Below are 27,482 nucleotides of genomic sequence, written 5' to 3'. Positions count from 1 at the left end.
AGTAGGCATAGTCTGAGAACTAAATGTAGATGTAAAGGATAGTAGAGAATAGGAAAGGTAGCGGAATGCAACAGTTACTTATAGGGCATTATGTAAAAATGTGGATGTGTAACCGATGTGATTCTGCAATCTGTATTTGGGGTAAAAATGGGAGTTCATAACCCACTTGAATCTAATGTATGAAATATGATATGTCAAGAGCTTTGTAATGTTGTGAACAACCAATAAAAAAAAAAAAAGGAAAAGCCTGACCATGTCAATAGGATCACTTTGTCTTTGTCAAGTTGTCTTTGTCTTTTTAGTTATCTTTATACAAAGAGCCAATTAAAAATTACAGTTTTGTTATTATTGCATGAAAAGAAATTTGATCTTGTTTGCAAATTAGATATTTAATATAATATTGACAAATGCTTTACTCATTAATACAATTTTAGTTTTTCTTTTAAAAAAAAAGGTACTGATTTTAAAATATGCTTGATTTTCTTTTTGCGCTCACTTATAACAGAAAAAGCCTCGGGCTTGCTTTTTTTTAAGGTATCTGTCTGACCTTCATGCTCCTGGTGACCCTGCCTGGCAATGCATTGGAGCCCAGCACAAGTGGATCCTTCAGCTCATGCACAACTGCAAGGAAGGCTATGTGAAAGACCTGAAAGGCAAGGGTTTCTTTTCTGATGTATATGCTATTCCTTTATATCACTTTAATATTCTTTGGGAATGCTTAATGATTAAGGGAATGATTACCTATTTTTCTTGGTGTCTGTACCTGTCCCGTTGTTGTTGCTATTGTTAACCCCTCCCCGCTTTTTAAAATTGTACTTACGAGCTGGAAACAGAGGGAAGGGTGAAAACTTTTTTAATATGTTTGCTTTTGTGACCAGTTAACAGGATTGACAAGAGTTTGTTGTAAGGAACATTTAAAATTTTATTGGAGTCAGCATGATGCTCTAGAAATGACAGTAATTCTTGATAAATGTTAGTCTTGCTAATTGTTTCATCAGATATATGCTGATCTATACTGCATACCAGACAAATTCCAATTACTAAATAGATAGTGATGAATAAGACCCAAGCCATGCCTCATTGAATTCACAAATAGAGGAAGGAAAAGGCATTAAACCTGTAAATAAAAACATTGAGACAAATGATAAAAAGGAAAACAAAAGGTATTCTGTGGGGAAGTAACTGAGGAAAATGCTTTAGATGACTGGTTTGGGAAAGTATCTCTGGAATGCTTCATTTTAGCTAAGAATTGGAAGAGGCTTATCAGGCAGACTCCACCCAGCCTGAGAAAGGGAACGACTTGAGCAAAGGCCCTCAGGTGAGTTTGAAGAGACAAGTTAAACCTGCATGAAATTGTTTTCATGAAGATTTATTGACTTATTTGTAGAATCCTGGCATTCAACAAATATTAAATATATTGAATGTCTACCATGCTCCTAGATACTGTGGGTGGCCAGTATCTGACAAGGGGCTGATTCATACAGGTTTACAACATCATGAAAGAGACATTCTGGTTGGCTATTAGGATACTGTGTATTATGTCATATTTTAAGATTGGGGTAGTGTTTAATGCTGTCATAGCACTTAGGAACAGAACCTAATTTAGGGTTTTGGGGTCAGGGAAATAATATTCTAAGATCTGAAAGAAATTCATTGACTCTGAGGTCTGAAGGCTACCTGTGTTGATGATTTCAAGTAGAAGAAGAAAGAGTTAAAGATCATTCCAGGAAGAGTACTAGGTTTGGAGCAAGGGAAAGCCACTGAATTTTGTATGCCTGGAGCAAGAAAGTGATTAAAATTGGAGGAACTGAGACTGGAATTAGGACACACCAGATAATGGACTTTGTTAGCTGCTTTGAGTGGTTTGGCAGTAGGGAAGACATTGAAAGACTTTAAGAGGTGAAAGACATGATTAAACTTATTTATAAAGAGAGGATGACTCTGCCTTTCATATACAGAATCAATGAGAGGGAATAAGACCCAAGCAGGGAAGCTGGTTAGAAGCTAGTATGATAATTCTGGCATCTGACCTAGCATGGAGGTGTTGGAAATGTGAAATGTGTAGATTACAGGGCTATTTAGAAAGTAGATAGATATGACTAGGTACTGGAAGAATGAGGGAGGGGATGAAGGATGACTCTCAGGCATCTGATTGTGGTAATTTACTAGTATGATAGTATTATTGAGTGAAGGGACTTAGCAGAAAAATGTGATTTTTTCCCTCCTTTCATTTGGATAGGTGGATTTGGAATTGTTTGACATGCAAGTAGAGATACCCAGAAGGTATTTGTACTTAAAGGAGCCAGAGATTTGGGTGTGGTTGCACATGGATGATTCTTAGGAGTTGATGCACTCATTCAAAAAGATAAAAGAGAAGAAAACCAAGAATGGAATCCTGAGGAGCTAGTAGAAGAGAAACCTGGACAGGAGATGATGACAGGTTGGTTATCAGGACAAGATGGAAAAAGGAAGGCCTAGAGCCACAAAACCAAAAAGAGGGAGTTATTGAAGTTTTTAAATTGAAGTGGAAAGTAAGAGAGAAATGCCGTCTAGATTGGGCACCAAGGCTGCTGTTGATGACCTTGGCAAATGTATTGTCAGTGGCCTGAACTCCTGAGTAGATGACGTAAAATGAGGAGTAGTAGTGATTATCAGGTCCCAGAAGAGTTAGGTGAAATGACATGAGAACAATCCTGGCCCAGAAAGATGATAACAGTTGTTGCATATATTTATTTATAGCATAATTTTGTCATGAATTATTTGGCTTGGATTTGAGTACTTACCAGTTTTGATTCTTGTTCTTTTTTATGTTTGGTATTTCAAAAAACAGGAATATCTCTCTGTTGATGCCATGTCAATATTTCTATTGATATCATTAATTATTTTACATTTGTAGCAAGGGAAAATGATAGCAAATAAGACACAGAGACCTTAGTCTTTGGGAATACTTAAGATTGTCTTAACATATTAATTTCTCTGTTGATTTAACTAGTAATTTTTTAGTCTACTTGTTCAGTAGGCTTTCAACCTTGACTACACATCAGAATTCCTAGATTTCCAGAATCCGACACCCATCAATTTCATACCAATTGTATTAGATTCTGGAGGTGAGACCAGGTGGCAGTATTTTTCAAGCTTCCAGGTGAGTCAGCTGCAGCCAGGGTTGATCATTGGTGTATTTACTGTTTGTTGTACTAGGGGCTAGAAGTGCTGTGGTGAGAAGGCTTCTTAGATCTTGGAGTTTGGTGGGATAGATGTATGATTTTTGAAATCATATAAGTATGTGTTTAATTGTAATTGTAAAAAGGGTTATGAAGTGTAGAGTGCAGAATTTTATGATATCATATTACAAGAATACACAGACTGGCTTGTGGGAAAGTACAAAGAAGTGTCCTAGAGAAGGTGGTACCTCAATTGAACCCAAGTGATGACTGTCTGCTATCTAGATTGGTGTGGGGAACTATTACAGACTCCCCCTACATCTAAGTAAATGCTGTCCTTCTCCATCAAAGTTGGTGGTCAATGTGGTGGCCATGTTCAAAGGATACACACAAAATATGTGGTCTAACAAAAAAATTTTCCTACTTACGCATATAGGAAACAATCTGAACACAAAATTTGGTATGAAAATATCAGAATTTCTGGGATCTGATTTTATTCTATAAATTTCATGATAAAACAGGATAGATTTCTCAAATTAATTAGTAAATTTTTGTTATGCTTTAATTTTCTTCAGATGTTCGTGTGCAACAGTGCCCTTTTTCATTATCAGTAAATGCTACTAATAGAAATAATTTAGGTAATCCTAATATATGAGAACCTTTTAATTGGAAGAGTAGTATGGTCTTTTGTGTTCAGGTCAGAAGTAGTTTAATTGTTTCATTTTTGAGAATCTCAAAATTCTCCTTGTATATGTTTTGCATGGTGCTGAGAACTGGGTTCAGGGCCTTGCACATGCTAGGTAAGTGCCATACTGCTGGCCCATATCCCTAGCCTCCCAAGCATTTTTAAAAGCAAGAAAGACAATAGAATAATTTTCCATGAATCCACCATAACTTCAATAGTTGTGAGCCCTCCCATTTTGGATTATGTTGAAGTGGGTTACATCATTTCATTCATAGCTAATTCAATGTATTTTTCAGAGATAAGGAGTCTTTTAAAAATTGTCATCGTACTTGAAATATCAATAATTTGTTATCAAATATTCATTTAATTTTTAAACTCATAAACAGTTTAATTTCACCTCTATCACTTTTTGGTAAATTTTTAATTTGTTGTTCTTACTTATACATGACGGTAGAATGTATTTTGACATATATACATATATAGATTATAATTTCGCATTCTTGTGGTTGTACATGATGTGGAATTACACGGGTCATGTATTTATATATGGACATACAAAAGGTATGTCCTATTCATCTTTCCTACTCCTATGCCCTCTTCCTTCCCGCTATTTCCCCCTGTCCAATCTGGTGAACCTCCACTCTTCCCTCCCCGCTGCCTTTTGTGAGTCAGCATCCATATGTCAGAGAGAATATTTGGCCTTTGTATTTTGGGGATTAGCTTATTTTACTTAGCATGAATAGCTTCCAGTTCTGTTTATTTACCAGCAAATGCAATAATTTTATTCTACTTTATGGCTGGGTAATATTCCATTGTGTACATGTACCACATTTTCTTTATCCATTCATCAATTGAAGGGCACCTAAGTTGGTTCCATAGCTTAGCTATTGTGAATTGAGCTGCTATGAATATTGATGTAGCTGTGTCACTGTAGTATGCTGATTTTAAATCCTTTGAGTATATGCTGAGGAGTGGGATAACTGGGTCAAATGGTGGTTCCATTCCAAGTTTTCTGAGGAATCTCCATACTGCTTTCTAGAATTGCACCAATTAGCACAAGTGGTGTATGAGTGTACCTTTTGCCTCACATCCTTGCCAATATTTATTGTTACTTATATTCTTGATAACTTCCATTCCAACTGGAGTGAGATGAAATCTCCATGTAGTCTTAATTTGCATTTCTCTAAATTGTTTGTGATGTTGAACATTTTTTTCATATATTTTTCTTGATCATTCGTATTTCTTCTTCTGTGGAGTGTCTGTTCAGTTCCTTTGCCTTTTATTGATTGGGTTATTGGTTTTTTTTTTTTTCACCTCTATCTTTTCAAGTATATCGATACCATCACTTTTTGACTGATACTTGTGCAAAGCCAAATGATGACTGTGCCATAGATGTAGGTAAACTGTTTCCTAGAATAGAAGAAGAAGAAGAATCAGTCAGTGTTAAAATATGTTTTGGCTTTGGCCAGTTTGTACTTAGATGCTTTTGTCTGTCATCATTAATATATGTATATATTGTTGGATACATGTTATCTCTTTAATATACACTTAACCTACATTTGTGTAGGTAATATAATTATGTTTGCTGTATGTATGGTTGTGTTTACATAAATTTTAGACTTAATTATAAATTTGCTGGGAATGAAAACAATTTTTCTTTCATATAATCTATAACTGCTATATAGTTATTTTAATAGATATTTTATGATTACTCTAATTATATATAATGTAAATATAAGGCAATATGTAGAAAGATCCACAAAATATCATTTGGACTTTCCTTCAGAAGAAACTGGAGAAATTGTCTGGTTCAATAGATGACTATAAATCCCTTTCATGTGATGAAGGTATCCCTGAGAAGCCAGGTGACAGACCCAAGTTGTCTGTATTTTGAGTGAGGGCAGAACTAGCAAGTGAGTGTGCAGATTCCTCCCCTTTCTACCAGACTGTACTCATTTCCCCAGGCCAGAAGACAATACTTCTCTGTGTTACATTGTTGGAGCATATTTTATCATACAGAATTCTGAATATGATGTCAAAGCAAATTGCCATTTTTCTGGCAGGTAAGGCAAATTGATGTTTGGTAAATCATAAAGAGCTACTATGCTTGAAACTCTCCAAGCTAGATGAGCATTTTCTAGTTTCTATTACTTTTGATGTTATTTTGCTTATATTTAGATAAACCCTATTGAAGAAATTTTATGTAAACATAATTAGTAACCTCTAAAATTATATATCAAGTATAAATAAATGATCCAGTAGTCAATATGTTGAGAAAATGGAGGTGAATGAGAAAATATCCAGTGACTAGAAGTCATCCTGGGAAATAGTAAAGATATGTTTGGGAAGGCCTACTATCTTCCCAGCAGAGCTGAAAGATTTATGGTGACAGGGATGGAAAGAGGTAGGGCCAGCATCTCCCAGTTGATGTCGCTTTTGTACTTTTGTGACTTGGTCTGATCCTCACTGCCTAGTGACAGGGTGTTTACTTATTTGCTTGGCAGTTGCTGGTTTCTTTGAACTGACTATAACTGTACACTGAAGTCTTAAGCATTTTGAAAAGGTGATTCATATTCTGCCAGGAATTGCTTAGAAATGTCCCTAAAAAAGACAGTGCCTGCATTTCATCTAGTACTTTGTTGTAAAGTTATGTTGATTTTAATAGGTTATTCTCAGGAATATACTTTGAAAATGAAAGCCTGTTGCCTTCTAAAGAAAGTACATCTTAAGTTCTATCATAATAACTGTCTTAGACTATTAACACTGAAGAAAAGAAATAGTTGTAATTGCTTAAGTAAATCCATAGGTAGAAAATGGTAAAAAACTGAGACAATTTTGTGAAATAAAACTCAATTTTAAATGGATTAATTTTAAGTGTTTCCAGCAGGAAAAGAATTCTTGGTGTATTTTTAAGTAAAGCTGGTCTTTATGCATGAATCTAAGAAATTCTAATTTACATATAAATATTTTTTGAAAAGTCTTTGCATGTGGGTTTGGGAGAAATGTTAATTGTATTTAGTCTTGTGGTCTTCAGAGAAAATTTAATGAGCAAAGATGATGATAGATTTTCAGAGACCACAGCCCTACATACAAAGCTGCCTTTTTGTAAGAAAGACTCTCTTGTAGATGAAGCATTTGGCATCAGAGGTGGCTGTAAGGTGGATATTCCTATGAGTACTGCATTAGACCCTTCTCCGGATTCCAGTTTTTATAGTAATAATATACACGGACCCTAGCAGATGGTGCTCTTCAGGTTACAGTCTAGGAAAGCAGAGCAGGAGGTTGTCCCTGCATCTTCAACACACCTGGCCGTCATCCCCAGATGTCCTTCTCTCCTCTTCTGAGGCCTAACAACTGTAGCCCAAATGTGATCTTCTGATTTTTCTACTGGAGAAAAAGATGAGGGGAAAAAAAACTAGTCAAAAGAAACAAGAACAAAGATAAAACCCTGTTTGAAAGCTTAAATGTTGATGGAAGACTTTGACTTCTGTTTTTTTCCAGCCTCAACAGGGTAACCATTTTGCTTCTGGTCCCCTGCATTCAAAGCAGCCTTGTGCCCTGAATCATTGTACACCTTAAACTTAACCACTTTATGAGAAATGTCAATTATCTCTTGAAATTCCTGTGAAATAGGTCCAAAATTAGAGTAAGTCTTCAGGTTTCCTGCCAGGAAAAGCCCTTTGGTTAACCCCCTACTGGCGTTCTAAACAGGATTTTTAAAGGTAGCCTTCAAAGGTATTTTTTTTCTTTGTTCTGAAAGTGAATTTGAGCTTAACTCTTCAGATATAGGCTGGCTATGTCTTAATAACTTGAGGAAAAAGTCATCAGCCTTCTCAGAGTAATTCCCTTCTTTCAGAAGTATGCTTAATTAAGATTTCCCAAAAGGCATCTTAGAATTGGGTCCCAATAGAGGGAACATTTAGAATAGGAGCCGTAGCTTAAGAAAACAATGAATTCTTAAAAATAACCTTATAACAGAAGGAAATAAATTTATACAATGCTCAGTTTCTCTTTGATTTCAAACATTCAACAGATTGTTAAATACTTGCTGAAAGAAATAAAAATGTTTATGTTTTTTCAAGGACCTTATGATACAAAAAGCCCATATTTTCAACTGAAGCTCATAAAATATATGTGTAAGTTATATTATTGTAATTTGCCTACGATTTTGTTAATTTACACAGTAAAACTGAACTGTATTTTTTCTTGATATTTAAAATATAAAGCTGTGATCTGTATGTACGTGTTATATATATTATATATGTATGTACATGTACATTTTTTAATAAGTGGGGTTTACACATATAATTCTGGTATTGCCCTAATGCAGGGTTAGGGAGACTTTCTATATGCTGGATTAAACTGCAGCCTCCATTAGGAAACTGTCAGTAGTAGAATTTTCTGTGGAACTATAAAAATATTTCCATAGTCAAAAAGACAGTCAAAGGGTGTTGTTATACATATATTAAATTAATATAATTATAATTTTTAAAAGCTGATATAATGAGGTTGTAGATATTTAAGTTTCTGTTATGTAGTTTAATTTCTGGAGATTTAAAAAGTAGTTTCTCTCCTGAGTGTTTATTACTAAATGAACCTGGAGTGATAAACTTCAGTTTACAACAACAACAACAAAAAAGGAAAGGCAGAATTATAGTAAGTACAGATGGGGGATATTAATTTGATTTCCATCTGCTACTACTTACAACTAAGTTCTATCCAACATTGAGGACTTCTGAGTTGGACTGACAGTTGATTCACCTATATACTTGTTCTTTTTCATGTTGTGATGACAGTCTTAAAAATTGGTCTCAGAATATGAAAGCTTAGTAGGATTTTATTTACCTGCTTTAAGAATTAGAAGCCATACAGAGAGAAAGTAAATTCAGGATAGGGAATTAAATAAAGGAAAAGTACCATTTATGAGTGCAATCAAATTGTCTTTTTTTTTTTAAGCAAAGCAAGAGTCTTGAGTTTCATGCCTTTTTTTCCCCCCTCAGAGAGAGAGAGAGAGAGAGAGAGAGAGAGAAGAAAAAAAGTTGATATTTAATATACCATGAATTAGTTTTGGAATGCATACCATCAGAAATTGTCACTCTTATAGTAAGTAGTACAAGTCTGCATAAATGGTTCTAATTGCCAAAATGCAGATCAGCAGTTTTTTTTTTTAACATAATGATGGTAGATTGTTTAGAAATCTAATTTGAAAAGAAAGTTTTATTCTCCAGTTTCAAATTATGACTAATAATACTAGTAATTTAGGTACTTTTTTTCCCCTAAAGTCAATAACCTAGGATTAAGAACTTGATTTACTTTTGGAATAGCATTTCAGATCCTGTATTGTAAAATAATAGCTGTTGAATATCATAGGAGAGAATTGGATTACGGCCTCTGTATCTTCTGCTTTATAATAGATTCTATTCACCTTACAATAAGCAATCTCTTTTTTTAGATCAAACAGGCCAAAAAAGGCGATGTCAAAGGACCTTTTCAGTGGGTTATCCTAGCAGCTGGTTCTTTTCTACAACCTTGGCTTACTGTACATCTGGAGGAAGACTTCTTGCAGCTGGGAGCCATTTCATGCCTAACCCGGTCCTCTCTTCTTAGTGGAAAGAAAAGTGTGACATTGAATGTCAAATACACATTGAATTCACACTTGGTAATTTAAAAATATTGATCATTACAAGTATTTTAATTCTATATTCTTTCAATTTTTGTAACAGTTTTTTACTTTTATATTCTAGATAATATTTTCTCTATGTAATCTATATATAACTGCCAAAAAGCATAGGAACTTAATAAAAACATAAACATTTTGGTTACTTACCCATTTTACTTATTACAAATATAAGGTTCTTGCTTAACTAACCAGTTAGCTAAAAAGGCTTCTTGAAAGTTCACATAGTTTTGGTTTTAAAGTACATTTACTTTTTTGTACATTGTTTTGAGTGGTGTTGAAATGTACATCAGAAATGTGGCCTAGGACCTGCTAAAGACTATCCAAAATGAAGTAGTTAACATGGGTGTATTAACTATTGACTCCCTTGGTTTAATTTGGATTAAATGATTTTTTTTTAATTGAGAAAATGTCCCTATCAAAACTTTCAATATAGAGAGAATCAGAAGATCAAAGAGAGCATTTTTATCTGTTGATACAGGTCTAATTTGTAAGGAATTTGTAATTCTGCCTTGATACACCCACCCCCACCCCAGCTTTGGCATTGAAATTCTTCTGTGTGGCGTGCTTGAAAGGAATCCCATCCTGCCTCTGTCTGTGGAGGCTCCTGGTCTGCATGTTTGGTCAACAAGCAACAGTGGGTGGTCAGGCTGCAGCACAGGACAAGGGCCCGCTGTGCACAGGAAAATGTGTTCAAAGGTGTTTAAGGGCGGTGAGGAAGTCAGCCGCCCTTCTGAGAGTCCCGGGGCTATAGATCAGTCCATTGTGCACTGTGAGAAAACTTGCTATACAAGCATAAATCATGAGAAAATATAGTAAACTTATTCACCTGGCTGCGCATCTGCAGGCTTGCCTTCAGAATGTCTCTTATGCACTTTGTTGTATAGACCCCTGTTAAACAAATATTGACCGTTATTTGCATTTAAAATAGGCAAAACCTTGCACAGCTTGAGCTGAAAGGATTTGAGCAATATGTGATAAGGTTTCCTGAAGTCTTATGGAATATATGTATAATAAGCATTTTTCTATAGTCTTCTTAAAGTCCTCCTCAGTTTTTTTTTTAACTGATTGTTGTAGGATTCAGAGTTTTAGTATAAATCCTTGAGTTTGTGAGCTTTGTGGGAGATCTTTCCTCACCTATAGATGAGCATAAAGCTGGACTATTTTTAACCTAGTAGAAATATCATAGTTGCTGGAGAAAAAAAAAAAACAAATGTTTTAACTTGGTCTTTTATTGATGATTCAGGACCTCACACTTACTGGTAAATATTGTAATATAGTGAAGTGACTGGTATTGTTCTGAAGAAAGTAACTCCTGCAACTTTTAAACAAATTTTCCATTGTTTTTCTCTTGTTAAAGCCAAATTTCTGTTCTGCATTTATACAGTATTTAAAAACTAATTTTATGCTTGTTTATAATTTGTCAGATATATCCAATGCTCACACCTCACAATTAGAAAAATAATTCCTTTTGACTTTTTTTTTTTTTTTTTTTCTGTACTGGATATTGAACCCAGGGTCTTATGTAGGTGAAGCAAGCACTCTACTATTGGGCTTAAGAATTTCTTTTGACAATGTTGCTATCAGATATTATAGAAACTTATGTAACTGGAGAAATGAGATTGAATTTTTACTGTCAATTATTTCCAAGTATAGTTTGTGTGTGTGTGTGTGTGTGTGTGTGTGTGTGTGTGTGTTCTTCATCTCAATTAGGTAAAGCATTTTTTTCTTCCAACTTTTTGTAGATGAGATGTATCATTTATATTGGTAAAATTGTAACTATTGTAATACTAGTTTGTGGAAGTTAAAAGATAAAACCAGATCTAAGAACTCTTTTAGAATTTTGTTTGTACCATTTTTCTTATGAATAATACGTAGTAGAATTTCTAGAAATGCTTTATAATGATTTTTCACGCCATAGGGTTTGTGCCGACTTGAAATTACTCCAGAGTAGTCTTGACCCTGTAGTTATTTCTCAGATAATTTTGACAGACTGCATTGTATGATTTTTTATCTTAAGTCTATTCATTTGAGAATACTTATTGGTTACTGTGCTTAGTGTCTTTAAAATTAGCCAAGCTCTAAAATCCATAAAATAATATCAAAAAATTCTAATGAAGTACCTTTAATATTTACCTTTAATATTTGTGTGATATAATTTCCTTTTAAGGCATAATTTTCACATTTGCTGTATATGTAAAGGCAAACTTTTTATAATTTTAAGAACACCAGTGATGAGTTTCTTAAAGTGTAGGAATAATGAGCAGAATAAACTTTTTTTTTTCCAATTTTGTAATGATGATTTAAAATTTTATACTCAAACTTTGAATCACAGGATCAGAATTTTACTGCTCAAGAAGTTTTTACAAAATGCATGGTTTAAGCACTAATGTTTTATAGGTATGTTTTACAGAATAGGCCTGTGACTAAGTGCTATAGAACCCCATACCAGCTATATAGTCATGAGACTTCTTCATAGAATTAATCCCTGCCCTGCTGTCTTACATAGGGAACAATTAGTATTGGCCCAAATGAGGGCATAACATAAACATTTTCATTAAGGGTAAAAGTAATCACTTCCTATTTGACAAAATCTTCTTAAAAGTTTCCATCTGATGGGAAGTAGTTCAGTGATAGAGCACTTGCTTAATATGCATGAGGCACTAGATTCGATCCCTTGCACTAAAAAAAAAGAAAGTTTTGTTTTTCCATTCAGAAAAAAAAAATAGTGAGGAAATTTACTGCCAAGAAAACAAATTGCCCTTCAAAATTCATATATATTTTTTAATTTTTATTTATTTGTTTACATAAGCTCTCTTATTATTTTTTGCATTATAATTCTTAATACACCTTTATACCACAATTTATCATATCTCTAGTATTAGTTTGAAAAGGAAAGTCAAACACAGCTTTATAAAAACTTCAGTCTCTGTCACCTACACAAGGTTTTATTGCAAGCAAGCATTCTAATGAAAAATCAAAGTAGTATGGATATAGTTGAACACTAATCCTCAGCTAACTGTCAATGGAAAGAAAATTTAGGTTTTCAGGAAAAATATACAAAATAACATCATTTTTAGTTGCATATGATACTCTCACATATAACTTTATATTGTCTTTACATTTCTCTTAAACATTGCTAACATATTGTAAGGTAATACAATCAAGATAAAATAGGCTAATTTCTTGTGAAATATTTTATTAAGAATTTTTTTTTTTGGTATCTGGGATTGAACTCAGCAGCACTTAGCCTCTGAGCCACATCCTAACTCTTTATATATGTATTTTTTATTTTGAGACGGGGTCTTTTTAAGTTGCTTAGGCTGGCTTTGAACCTGCAATTCGATCCTCCTGCCTCATCCTCCAGAGCTGTTGATATTATAGGCATGTACCACCATGCCAGGCTCTTATAAAATATCTTAAAGCCTTTGCTGATTTTATATTTTACAAAAATTATGGATTTTTTCCATCTTGTTCTTTTATAGTAATGCTTACTTATTGTCAAAACCACTTAATATTTGTAATAATTTTGTGAGGTAAAATATCAAGTCATACAGTTTAAAGAAGTGTCATAATCCTCAAGTTTTCTTTTTTGAACACTTGATAGTAAATTATTTGAAACAAATCATTTAAAATGTTTGCATCTCTTTTACTGCAAAGCAAAATTCTTTTAATTCCTTGTACAATAATGCATTGTAAGTTGTCCTCCTCCTCCTTTTTAGCAGAGAAAAGGAGCCAAATGTTAGAGAGAGAAATGGCACTTCTAGGTTAGTGCCTACTGCTTGGTTTACAAGGCTTATGTATTTAGGTGCAATGACGCAGTGCTACTTTCTGGTCACTCAGCGCAAATAGGTCTCACAAATGTGTTCCAGATGCTGATTTGTCTTATAACGGCATGTGTTGCTGTTATACTTGCTGGTGACGTTAGACTATCAATTAAGAAATTAGTTTATATTTAATGTTCTTTGTCTGATATCACAGAAAACTGATGATGTGGTTTCTAATAGAACAAAAGCATATTCTTAACACAGTTTCTGTTATTAAAGAAAAAGATAAATCAGTCTTTTAACAGTTTCAAAATTCAAGATTTACTTAAACTACATAAATGATACAATATCAAACCATTTAAATTAAAGTTGTCAAGATATCAGTTATGGGGAAAAGATTTTCTGAGAATCTACTTATGCAGTGATAATTGTATTATTTGTAGAATGTTATATAGCATATTTTTCAGGAAACTAGGAAGCACTTTTCTTCTTTGTCATAAATTTATAGTACTGAAACCTACAAAAGTAACATTTTTAAATTAAAACATTCTCTTATACTTTTTAAAACACATTTTAAAATATAGATAAAAATGGATATAGATGTAATGTGATGCTAAGTTTGAGACCCCTCTTGAGTTTCCTTTGAAAGTGTATCAGAAAATTAATATTTTGATATTAACTTACTGAAATCTACTATTAATAATAATAGCTGTATAAACTTCAAAGTAAAATGTCATAAATCATTAAAATCTCAAACTTCCTATTTAACATAGAAAAATTATTTACAAAAATATTGTTTCTTTACTTTTTTTTAACTCTGCATCACATGTCTTTTTTTGTTTGTTTTAACATTTTGAATTATATAAGCTTTGTGTTAAATGCAATAGTTTTCCAAATTAGTAATATATTTATATTTAACACAGCAGTCCAAAGATAGTCTTCAGAAACTTGCATCCCACTAAAAGAATCTGTCCAAATGATTTAATTTCTATTCCAGGTAACATTTACCTGGTACTGTATTATGTACAGTGGCTCATGAGGATAGCATATGCTTGTGAAGTCAGGGTTTCTCTGATCACCCGGTCACTCTGCTTCCTCACTCCTTTAGATTCTCTGCATAGCACTCATACTAGGTTTTTATTATTTTTTTACTGGTCTATTTTTTTGCCTTCACCTTCCTAAGGTAAAGTCCTTGAGAGCAAGGACTTATCTATCACCTTTTTCCCAGGGCCTTTGATTCCTGGCACACAGGACAAGCTCAATAAATAACTTGTTGAATGTAACTAGATAGCTAGCATTGGTGGCATAAAATCATCACCTTGTTCTCTTATTAAAATAAGGAAATCACCATACTAAAATGATAAATTATTTTTATTTATAAATGTGTTATATCCTTAGCACCTGACCTGAACACAAATCCATAAGTTTTTAAAGCTCTTTTAAGCTATTTAAAACAGGAAATACAGTTTTCAGTGAGTAATTTGAAATTTACCACTCATTAATACATTGAGGGTGTTATTTGTGGAAGATCAATGACTATTGGAATATGGAGATGTAATATTTAGTTCTTACCTCTGAGAACACTGTGGTCTGGTTTGGGACTAGGCAATAATACATAACTGTTAATGAACAGAAGGGAGATGTGAAATTGTTAAATTGTGTACATTCTGATTGACTTCTGTCAGAGGGCAAAGATAGATAACCCTTTTAGTTGTTATAGTTAGAGGCTGTGCAGTAGCTATAATTTAAGATGAATCTTTAAGGACAAGGGTTTAAACGGATGAAGAGGAAACATGAGTGAGGCCTTTCAAGTGGAGAGGATAGTAAATTAGGCAAGAAAAGTAAGGTGCTTTTTATTTGTTTTGTTTTGGTTTTTCAGTGCTGGGGATTAAACCCAGGGCCTCATGCATTGCATGCTAGGGCAAGTACCCATAAATGCTCCAACACTGAGCAACATCCCTAGCTCCTAAAGTTTTTTTTTTTTTTTGTCCTGTGTATAGTAAATGCTCTGTAAATGATCGTTGAATTCCATTTATTTTGGAGATCTTTGAATTCTCCACTAAAGCACTTAGTGGTATTTCTAGGGTCCTCTGCAGAGCAACAAAGCAAATTTTACTACTTGAAACCAATATCCTTACAAACTCTTTTAGTACTATGTCATGCCATTCCTATAATTCTTGAGATCCATTTTAGAAAAATTGTGTCCTGAGTTTCAGGATAATTTGGAATGGAAAAAAAACTGGTATAGCCTTTATCCTGAGGGTTTCTGGAAGAGAATCAAGAAAACAGTATTTTTGTGTGAAATTTACTTAGGAAAAGAACGAAAATTTTTTGATAATATCAGAATGTTCAGCTTTTGGAATATTAACATTGTGAAGTAAAAAGGATCCAAATTAGATGGCCTATATCAGGAATAGAAATGGAATCAAATTCTACATCCCAGAAAAAAAAGGATGAGATTTGGGAATTTAAATAGAAATTGTGAAAAAGCCAGAGAAGATTCATGCTGTAAAAATGAGTCAGGTCTCCATGACTTCCTTTCCAAGTGTCAACGAGTTGTTTTGCAAAAAATTATTTCTCCTCCCAGTTTTAATGTTTACAGCCTTACTTGCCAGTTTTCATGCTTGCTGTCTAAAATGACACATATGTTCTACCACATGATTTAAAAATAATGGATTAAATCTTCCAAATTTGTCATGGTAGGAATGATTTTTAAAGTTAGAGAAAATATTTTTTATTTTACTTAGTAGATGCTTTATTTAAAGATTAGAACAGCAGAGCAAGAAATAGCCTCAGAGAAACAGTGCATTAAATCAATTAAGTAAGAATGTATAGAATAAATGGGAATATCACCTCTCTCTTGTAGGTAACCCTGGCCTGCACAGTCCCATGCTGGATCTTGATAATGATGTGCGACCTTCTGTGTTGGGCCACCTCAGTCAGACAGCATCACTAAAGAGAGGCAGCAGCTTTCAGTCTGGTCGAGATGACAGTAGGTGTCAACACCCCTCTCCCTCCCCAACACGCACACACTTACTTGGTCTTTTAAATCTCTACTCATATGATTTCAAACTTTCTTCCTTTTCTTGGAAAATTCCATGATTTAGTGATGTAACTGGTATGAAATATTATCAATTCTTACCTCTTGTGCTTATTAAGTAACTGTGCAGTAATTAAATTTAATTGATAGGATCTTTTTTCCCTTTTCCTTGTGGTTTACTCAGTGCTTTATTATAGAGTCAATTTCAACTTTTCTGACCCCCACCCCCTTTTGGTGTTACTATGGATTGAACCCAGGGCCTTGTGCTTGCTCAACAGATATTATACCGCTGAGTCACATCCCAGCTCAACATTAGTTAATGTTCAACCTAAAAATGTCAGGTACTATATTTCTCATCTGTTCAAGTTCTATTCTTCTTTGTTTGCTCTAAATTGAACCTAGGGCTAAGCATATGCTCTATTACTGAGTTATACCCCCAGCTTTTTAAAATCTTCCCTTCCTTTGTTATTTTCATGTTTTCCCTTAAGTATTTGAAGATAGTTATACCTTTAAGATATTATAATATGAATATTATGCCATAGATATTATATTATGTATTATAAATATGATATAAAGATATCTGTTAATAGCTATTAATTTCATTATCTGTATCATTTCTGGATCTGTTACTGTCAACTAATTTTTCTTCTTCTAGCTATGATTCCCATTCCCTTGCTTTCGAGTATTTCTAATGATTTTAGTGGTTGTTAGTGTTTGTCACACACTTTATGTTCAGTGGTGAGTGTCTGGGTTTTATTGTCTTCTTGTAAATAATGCTAGCCAGGCAGTTAAGATCAATTCAGTTCTATCATGGCCTACGTGATATCTGAAAATTGTTGAGTTTATAATTTCCTAATTGGTCTTTACCTAGCTTTGTGAAGTGTTTGAACTCCAAGTATGCATGACCTAGTCCTCAGCAAAAAAACTTAAGAGAATCCCTATACAGATCTGAAGCTTTACTTATTTATTTGTTTAAATACCTAGTCCTTTTCTGTCCTGAACTCTTCCTGCAATTTCTAGTTACTCCAGCTTCCTTAAATTTTGTTCTACAACTCAGAAAGGCCACTGAGCTTTATTTTAATTCCTCCTCCTTTGCCTCTTTATTCCAGAAACTGGCGGCAAGCAGGAACCCTGAGTGATGATGGGCTTACTACATGTATTCCCACCTCAGGGATCACAGACCTGTCCTGCCTGCCATCAGTATCTGAAAACAGTTATTTCCTAGGGGTTTGCCATTGTCAATGCTGGTCTAGTTATTTATGGCTGGAGGTTAAATCTAATTCTTATTACTCTAGCATGGCTAGAAGTGGAAGTCAAAGAAATCAAGTTTAATTTTCTTAAAGTTATATTTTGAAATTGTAACATTATGAAGGATTGCTTATAATAAAACATGGATATGAATAAATTTGAATAGGTTCTTTCTCAACTTTGTGATCAAATCAACCTACATATTTTGTGATTTCTTTTGGGAAAAAATATGAATGTTTCTGCCATATGTCCTTAGTTCCTTTCTTCATTCTTAGGCAATTACTCTTGATGTTATTCTGTCAGTCATATATCATGTGACCCTTAACTAATTATGTGACGTTTAAGACTTGTTGGAAAAGAAAATCCAATTATTATTCAGTTATAATGATAAGAATTTGGATGAAGTAGACTTAGAAGGAATGGGGGAGAAAGGAGTCTATTATATATACATATACGTAAGAAGAATTTACACGTAATGTAAAGGTAAGAATTATTCTCTGTCACTGGGCAGGAGGTGCAGGAACTGTGCTATTTTCTGAGAACCTTGGTGACTGAGTGCCAGTATATTTAGTGATGGCAGAACTCCCATTCCCTGTGACTATCCAACAACATTATTTAGTAGCTACTCTAACATTTCTCCACTATGTGAAATCTGGCAAAATAGTTTCTCTGGTTAATATGCCATAGAAAGATTTAGTCAAAGGAATCTTTTGGAATTGATTTGTTATGTTTTTATTTATAATTGTTTAAGTACTTTTTCTATCTTAAAATCATTTCAATTTATAATGCTCATTTATGGATTTAACAAGAAAGAGGGTGAGTTTACTTTGCTTATTTTATGGTTTTTAAAAAGAAATTTTTCTTTTAAAGTAACAAAAAAGCAGATGAGGTGGCGTATACACCTATAATCCCAGTGGCTTAGGAGGCTGAGGCAGGATGATTGTGATTTCAAAGCCAGTCTCAGCAAAAGTGAGGTGCTAAGCAACTAACTGAGACCTTGTCTCTAAATAAAATACAAAATAAGGCTGGTGATGTGACTCAGTGGTTGAGTACCCCTGAGTTTAATCACTGGTACCCCAAAGAAAGAAAGAAAGGGAGAAAAAAGACAGTATTCCTTATTTTTTGCCTGGGTTTGGGGCATAATCTTCATGAAGAACTGCTTTTTTTCACCTATAGAGTATAGATACCTACATTATTGTCTATATGCACAGGGTACATTTATAGGCAATGAGCTAGGACAAACTACATAAAGAGCTGGTGCAGGTTCAATGGGTTCTGCTTTGGACACTTTTACTTTAATTTCCCATCAAATAAGCCTTGCAAAGAATATGTGAGATAAAGGTACAGATGAGTTTCTCACAGTGAGGGGTTGGATAGTGGTGGTGGTGGGTACAAAATAATAATAGATTTGGCTGCATGGAGGAACAAGATATTTGGAAACATTGTTCTTGGGAAAGATACAATGTTTATTTGTTACCATGTATTGAAAATTTTTCAATGCTTCAACTTTTAGATTTTTCTCCTCCTGTTTTTTACCTTGTTATTAGAACACACCTGCCCCTGGCATGCTGCCTGCTTTTGGAAAATAATCTATCATTTACTTTTTAGGAAAAAGAATCTGTAACAGCTCTATCAACAAATGAAAGCTACTTCTTAACTTCTTAGCCTTGCCTCACATTGCTATTGTGATGTACTGAATTGACTGTTCTGTTAGATTGTGAAGCTCTGTGAAAGCAGAGCTTGTTCAGCATTAGTGGTGAACAATTCACACAGATCTTGAGTATAGCCACATGATAAGCACATTTTGGATCATCAATAAATATTGGTCGAGTAAAAGATTACAATGTGCCCTTTCATACATGTGAAAAATGAGTTTAGAACGTGCCTGTACAACATAGGCAGAGGATTGATATGCATAAGAAAAAAAAAAGAGGCTCTAAAAGCAGCAAAAAGGAAGTTTCAGTGGCTTGGAAGCATATGAATCAGTACTCAACCTCATTCATAACAATAGTAATAAAAGTCAGTATACTATTGTAGTGAAATACCAGTTTGGCAAAAATCCCAAGCTTTTGTTTTAGGTTTTGTTTTAGCTTTTGTGTTTGGTTTGTTTGTTGGTGAGGTTATAATGAAGCTTATATTTTCATGTGTTGTTTGATAAAGTGTACATAACTTCTTTAGAATGCAATTCAATAATATTTCTCAAAATTACAACTGCATGTACTCTTTGACCCAGCAGTTCTTATAATGGAGTTTATTCTGTACAGGCACATGTGCTAAATGATATAGGCATACTGTTATTGGCTAAAGCATTAGTTTTGATTGCAAAAGACTGAAAACAATCTTTTCTATTAGAAGATAATTTTCCTATTAGACTACCTCCAATATTAAATACTGTGTCCTCTGTATCTATGGGAAGAAAGAAGAGGAACATATTATTTATGAAGGTGGAAGATAAGAATCATTGTTAAATGAAAAAAGCCAAGCATCAAATGAGTGTATTTAGTATACTTCCATTTTTATAAAAAAAACAAAACTTAAAGTGATAGTTGGGAGGGAGAGAGTACATATTTATGTTTGTACATGCGAAAAGCTTTTAGCAAAGAATCACAAGATACTTGTTACAGTGGTTTCTTACAACTGGACCAAGGGCTGGGCAAATGGGGGTGGGGGCCAGGCAGTGTCTTCCACTGTTTTATTTCCTAGCCATATATTAACAAGTTAGAACGTTATTAGACATTTTAAAACAAATACAATTTACACCTCCTTCCCTGTAATACCAAGAAGAATAGCACTTTTTTTTTTTTTTTTTTTTGCCTAGGGGTATTTTGAAAAACAGTGGTTGGTCATGGAGTTAATGGAAATCCTTGTTGGAAGCTGACTTGTCTTTCATGTTGCTAAATAACAGATCATAATTCCCTCCACCCTCCAGCATTTCTGATAATCACTGAAGTGGGACTGGTGAAGGGCTTTGTGGGATCTTGCAGCAGCTCCCAAGTGAGCAACTAGGAAGTAGGGTAGAAGCAGTGAAGACAGGAAGGAATCCTGAGCCAAGTAGCCAAACAGTCAACCCTGGGATAAACAAAGGGGGAGCCTGAAAATAGCTACAGGTGCCTAAATTTCTACATATGTTTTTGTTCCCAAGAATGTATTCCTCCTCAACGAAATCTAAGGCTTTACTTCTTAGTTACTGCTATAAATAATGTAGAACCAAAGAGGTTTCAGTATTTTTTTTTCTGAATTTCGATCTTATGGGAGGAGTTATTCATTCAGTGATTGCACTTGAATATGCTCCTTAATAACAACTGGATTCTTGACTGAATTTTCACCATCTAGGGTATATAATGACATTTCTCAAAGGTTGTAATTAGCTTTTAGTTTCATTAGATGGCAGAGCAAGCCCCTATGTTGGCTTTTCTTTGCTGGTTGAAGGCATGACTTTTTGAAGAAAACTACACTATCCTGAGGATAAGCTTGAAAAGCCAAAGTACCCTTCTCTCTCGGTCCTCCCAGCTGATAGTGTACTGGCCTGACCTGTCATCCTGGTCCCTGCCTGGCCTGGCCTGGGATGCTTTAGAGGGTGCTCCTCAATACCAGGCTGAAACAAGAAAAGTAGGGACCTTGGTGACTGTTGTGCTCTAGAGTATGATATGAATTAAGAAATATTGCTGTGGGGCTGGGGTGGAGTGCTTGCCTGACATTCGTGGGGCACTGGGTTCGATCCTTAGTACCACATAAAAATAAAATGGGGGTATTGTGTCCACCTACAACTAAAAAACTATATATTAAAAAAAAAAAAAAAAGAAATATTGCTGTATCACTAAACTGACGTTCCATAGCCAAAGTGGGCCACAAGTTTCTACCCATATTTAGGTTATTTCTTCTTTGTATTTCATTTTTAGGTGTGGGTATGAGTAGAAAATCATATCTTCAAATACATTATTTTACTGATTCACAAGAGTATTCATAGTATTTTATTCTTCTTTCCCTTAGCATGGAGATATAAAACTCCCTACAGAGTGGCATTTGTTGAAAAATTAACCAAGCTTGTTTTAAGTCAGCTGCCTAACTTCTGGAAACTCTGGATTTCCTATGTTAATGGAAGCCTTTTCAGTGAGGTATGTAAAGGAAATAAACTATAGGTGGAGCTAAGTTATTGTGAATTTCTGTTCTTAAATATTTATTTTAGATTTTTGAAACCTTAGAAGCTTGAACCCTATAGTTGTTAAGTAAATCTTAAGATTTACTTAAAAGTGTTATTAAACACTGATACTTGGTGGCCACATTACCTTCATCAAATTACTTGATTGTTCCAGGACTCAGTTTCTTCATCTATAAAAAGCAAATGGTAAGGGTATTCATCTCAACAAGTGGTTATAAGGATTAAATGAGGAAAACAACTAAATTAAGAAAAACATGAAGTATTTTCAAGGATTCAGACTCAAGTATAATGTCAGGACAAATTGTGAATGAAATTACTTTGGTAAACTGTGAAAAAATAATAAAGCACAAATAAAATGTTTGCAGCTTGTACACAGGTCTGAAATAATCCACATAACTAGAATTTCTTAATGGGAATGAATTTAAAAATCATGTCAAGTAGCCCCATTTTTTCAACCTACTTGAGTTCTTATGAGCCTTTACATTTTAATGAGCCATGCATTTACTTAATATCTTAATTGCAATGTGCAGATGTCTCTGACTTATGATAGTTCAACTTTACAGTGGTGTGAAAGTGATAACAATAGAAACATCACTTTGAATTTTATTGCTTAAGCTAGGGACATATGGTGTAATCATCACTTGTGATGCTAGGTGGCAGCAGTGAGCAGGAAAATAGCCCACACACTATAGTTTATTGTGTTACAAGTCATAATCTATAGATTATATATGTTAAATGCATTTTTAACTTAGGATATTTCTAATTTATGATGAGTTTATCAGTACATAATGCTATTGTGAATTGAAAAGCATCTATAGTTGGCAGAGTGGAAACTGTGAACATAAAAGTAACGACTTTGATTTTTGTATGTCACACTTGGAAATCAGACTTCTCACTTTATGACCTCACATCAGATACTTCACAAAAGGCCTCCATTTCTTGGAATATACACTGTAAACATCCTTTGCCTCTAGTTGCTACCTGGTCCCACCTGTAAGATTAAGAAGATGGTTCTGTTTCTTGATTACAACATATGTCCCTAGCTTAGGAAACACACAAAATTCAAAGTGATATTTATCACTTTCACACCATTGTAAAGTTGAACCATCATAAGTCAGAGACATCTGTACATTACTATTAAGATATTAAGTAAATGTGTGACTCATTAAAATGTAAAGGCTCATAAGAACTCAAGTAGATTGAAACAATGGGGCTATATGACATGATTTTTAAATTTATTCCCATTAGGAAATTCTAGTTATATGGATTATTTCAGACCTGGGGGAACTCTGTATAGCTCTAGGAGGGCTAGAAGAGGTGTGGGGGTCTTCATGAAGGTCTATTTCCTGGTTTTTTGAACTTGACAACATGGAAAGTAGACATGAACAAAGGATAAACCTTTTTTTTTTTCCCAAAAATAAAATGACAATCCCCCCCCAAAAGATGGCACATTTTTGATGTTTTAGATCCTTCCTCCTCAGTGAGAAGTAGTTAGGTATCTGAATGCTCTAGTGTTCTGTTGAATCTCCTTTGACCATGAACATAAATTCACTCAGATGTTAAAGAAATAGAATTGTCCTCTGGAGGGTTTTTTTTTCCCCTTTGTATTAAAATTCCTTGTCCATGATCTCTTCTCTTTTCTGCCTATGGATTCCTAGATCTTTATTTATATGATTGGCTGGTTATCCAACCTATAAAATTTACTTCTTGTATGAAAATCAGAAAAATGGTAGTACATGAAAACCCAAGTTTTTAGTGCTGAAAAACAAATCACATAACAAGTACAATTTTTATTTCTTTAACATCAAAAGTGTATTAATTACTCTAGAGGTACAATTTTAAATATTAAGGCAATAATTGACAACTTTTTTGCTTTACTTTGTATCACCTGGTTATGCAAAACCTCTGTTGAAGAGTGAACTTTAAAAGAGGGAATCCTATACAATAAAGTGAGGCTTGACTGCTCTTTATAATGTTGCTTATTGCTAGCTTCGGAAGAGAATACTTTAACTTCAGTTTTGCAGGTCGGCTGAGAAAAGTTTTTCGAGTGCTCTGCTTTCATGCTTTCACACGTTGATTTGTCTTTCCATGGATCTCAGCTAAATGAATGTGGGCAGCTTGCTGTGCTAGGAACAGGCTTTGGGTCCTTTACCCTATGCCACAGTGGAGAAGAGATGCATCGCTGGCACCACAGCTTCCTCTTCACAATCTGCTCCATCTCTAAACCAATTCACTTATGTGGACAGGAAAGGTTGTTCAAAGATTTTCTCACAACACTAGTGTTACAAACAGAAATAGGCATGACCTTTACTTCTCTGAGTACTTCCATAGGGCTGCTTTGAAAATTCTTTGAGTTAAAGTAAGTAAAGTGCTTATAACAGTCTCTGGCAGATAAATAAGAGTTTGTTCTTATTATTTGGAATAAAATTTATGCCAGGGCTGGGAATGTGACTCAGTGGTATGGTAGAGTACTTGCGTTAATAACATGTGTGTGGTCCCTGGATTGACTCCCAGTACCAACAACAACAACCAAAAAAAAAAAAAAAGAGAGAGAGAGAGAGAGAGAGAGAATTAGAGTGCTAAACTATTAGAGTAGAATTGAATGATGTAAAGGTAGATTAACTCACCTCAAGAATCAGTCCCTTAGGAAATGGATTGTAAGCTATATTATTTGTTTCTAGCCAAATGTTTTTTTTTTTTTCCTCTCATTTGGATCAGTTCCTAAAGGTGAACCACCCAATACAGTCAGTAGCTTGCTTTATTTTGACTCTTTTTAAAAGAGTCATAAAGTTTCTAATAGCTTTTGATCTGGGATATTTTAGTGAAGGGGATATATTTTCCTTCCTTGTAGGTTCTACCTACTTATGGTAAAAATATGAAATATAATTAAGTATAATTTGCTGTACAGATTGAAGCATGTTTTAAAACTCTTTATCATCTATTGAGAAGCTCAAAAGGTAACAAAGGGAAATAGCTAGGAGTGGAAGAGTTGAAAAGTGTGTCCCTCCTGTCAGTCTATGAGTGAAATCTAGAAACTTAATACTGAGAAGAATTTTGAGGGTTTTTTTTATTAAAGAATTAATTTTTTTAGTTGTAGATGGACACAATACCTTTGTTTATTTATTTTTTATGTGGTGCTGAGGATCGAAACCAGTGCCTCATGCATGCTAGGCAAGTGCTCTACCACTGAACAACAATCTCAGTCCCTGAATTTTGAGGTTTTTGATAGTTGATATTTAACCCATTTGGTCCCATTGTTTCAGATGTAGAACACCTAAAAAACTTAAATTAAGCAACAAGTATATCACTTATGGTAACTTTGAAATGATTATTATGTTCTCAGAATTGACAACTTGAGTCTTAATGCATTAATTTCATACCAGAGAGCTTTATAATATTTGAATACAATTTACTTAAAATTTCATATTTTGTTATAGAACTATCTTGTTTTATTATTAAGAGTCCATCCGTTGAAGATTTAGATGAAGTTTCCAACAGTTTAAATAAATAGTTCTTCAAAACCTGTTAGCCCATGTGAAGTAACATAATGTGAATCAAAACAGTGAAATCTAGCCGTTGGTCTTACCACAAAGTAGTTTTGGTCTGTGTGTGCAGGAAAGAGTTAAGGTTTTTAGTTAACGAAATGGTTAATAATAGATTAAGATCTCTCCTTTAGATAGTTTTAATTGTAGTGTATTTTTGAATGAAATTTTTTAAAGTATCCAAATATATGTTAATAATTGGGAATTCTATCTTAAAAAGTTGTATAACTCATGCAATTAAAATGTACTGTAGATTCCAAAGGTGGATTTTTTTTTTTTTTAAGTAGGGCAAACCTAAGGAAATTCCTTGTGTTGGGAATGTTCAACTCCTCATCAGATTAAAACAATATGTAATATGTTGTAATATGTAATTAAAACAATATGTTGTTTCATTAGCAATTGCATGCATTAGACCTAACTCCTCTTTCCCTTCTACTTTGCATATATTTAGAGACAAGTCCCTGAATTTTACAAAATTATTGTCCAGTAGATATCATCATACATTTATAAGCACCTGTTTTGTGATCAAAATTATCACAAAACATCGCCTTAATTTGAGATATTTGTTGAGTGGGAGAAAGATGGGGCACCAAACCCACGGCCTGATATGTGTTTGGCAAATGCCCTACTATGGAACCATGCTCCTAGCCCTTGATGTGAGATACTTCTTAACTACACATTTTCAACTCATTTTCTTTCATTTAAAAGTATTTATAGAACAACTGACTTTGAAATAATCTTTCCATTGAACATCCCCCTTATGTACAAAGTTCAGGTACTGTGGAGGATACAATTAGAAAAGACTGCCTCTAACAGTTTTATGCTGACATGTCTCTTCTTTTTTCTATAGCATACCAGAGTAGGAATATGTGAATCAGGGTTCTCCAGAGAAACAGATCAAATAGGATATGTGTAGGTATTCATAACACCCACTTCTCTCTCTCCCTCCCAGGAAGAGTTCCCTCAAAAACAGGGAAACAGCCTTTTGTTATATTCAGACCTTCAACTGATCAGATAAGGCCCACCATATAGGGGAGGGCCTCTTGCTTTACTCAGTCTCCTGATTTAAGTGTTAACTTCATCCGGGAATACAGATTCATATTTGAACAAATGCTTGGGCACCCTGTGTCCTATTCAAGTTGACAAATAAAATTAATGATTGTTCAAGTTTCTTAAATCTTCAGCAGTTCAGAATTCTGTTTCATTGTGTACTTCCTGACAGTGTAGTAGGAGTTGAGATCCTCAGGAGCTTCTGATTTCCATGTGGTTAATAGTACTCCCAGTCCCCACACAAAACTTTCAGACTTCTGCTTATACCTTTTGTTGACAACTTAAGTCTCCAGGAAGAACTGAGTGTGTTGAGTTCTTCTGAGACATATCATAGTATTTATGCCTGGCAGATCTCCTTCCAAGGGTTAGTCTGTCACCTTGAGACCTAGAACTTCAGGTTTTTCAAAAAGGCCTTCAGAGCATAACAGTGTTTAGGTCAGTCATGCTTTTTGAAGTATGTTCAGGAATATAACCTAACCCCTGGTGGTAATTTCTTCACCAGATATTTATGGAATACACTGGAAATCCTCTGTATGCCAGATACTGACACAAACACATGCACAGGTAGCTACCGATATTACATACATACATTTGTGCACATACACATGACATAGAATATGCACATACATACATGCATACATTATATGAGTACACGTGCGTATAGCTTCAACATGCATATACATGCAAACATGCACACACAATATATATATGCAGACACAAATTCTAAAATAGACATATGTAGTATAAATAAAACAATGACAAGGGTAAGCCTGACCCTTTTCCCTCTTGGAGAGGTAGGACCAAAATATATTTTTAAAAAAGTCACCCTAAGTCCTGCAAAAGGCTGTAAAAGAAACAAAAAGAAGCAAAAAAACTTTGTCTTTTACCCTGAGATAAAAATTGTAATAGTGGAATGGAATGGAGGTAAGGTCTCTCTGGATATTTAAGCTGACACTTGGCATATGAAAAGGAAACAATGCAGGAGGGATTAGCAGGCAGTATATGATGAATGGCACATGTGTCATGTGGCATCTGAAAAAATGGGAGGAAAGCCCCAGACAGTCCCTAGCAGCCATGCACACGTCAGGAGGAGCTCACTGGGCTGGCCTCCTGTGTTAAAAAAGATCATTTTGGTTGCCTATTCTAAATAAAT

At 34.3% G+C, this 27,482-nt stretch overlaps 1 protein-coding gene across 2 annotated transcripts in view; it reads left to right on the top strand.

Annotated features, from left to right (window-relative positions):
• Exoc2 (exocyst complex component 2) overlaps window positions 1-27,482 on the top strand; it is a 190,584-nt gene that overhangs the window by 87,420 nt on the left and 75,682 nt on the right. Inside the window, exons 11-13 of one of the 2 annotated variants that reach the window (XM_005335159.5) lie at window positions 535-653; window positions 16,157-16,282; window positions 21,569-21,693. In XM_005335159.5, coding sequence (XP_005335216.1) covers window positions 535-653; window positions 16,157-16,282; window positions 21,569-21,693 — 370 coding nt within the window. The remainder of the gene's footprint in view (window positions 1-534; window positions 654-16,156; window positions 16,283-21,568; window positions 21,694-27,482) is intronic. The other variant, XM_040282200.2, reaches the window with a different exon arrangement.

Source organism: Ictidomys tridecemlineatus, chromosome 8, assembly GCF_052094955.1.
Source record: "Ictidomys tridecemlineatus isolate mIctTri1 chromosome 8, mIctTri1.hap1, whole genome shotgun sequence".
In the NCBI taxonomy this organism is placed as follows: Eukaryota; Metazoa; Chordata; class Mammalia; order Rodentia; family Sciuridae; genus Ictidomys; species Ictidomys tridecemlineatus.
This window is presented reverse-complemented; position numbering and strand designations above follow the sequence as displayed.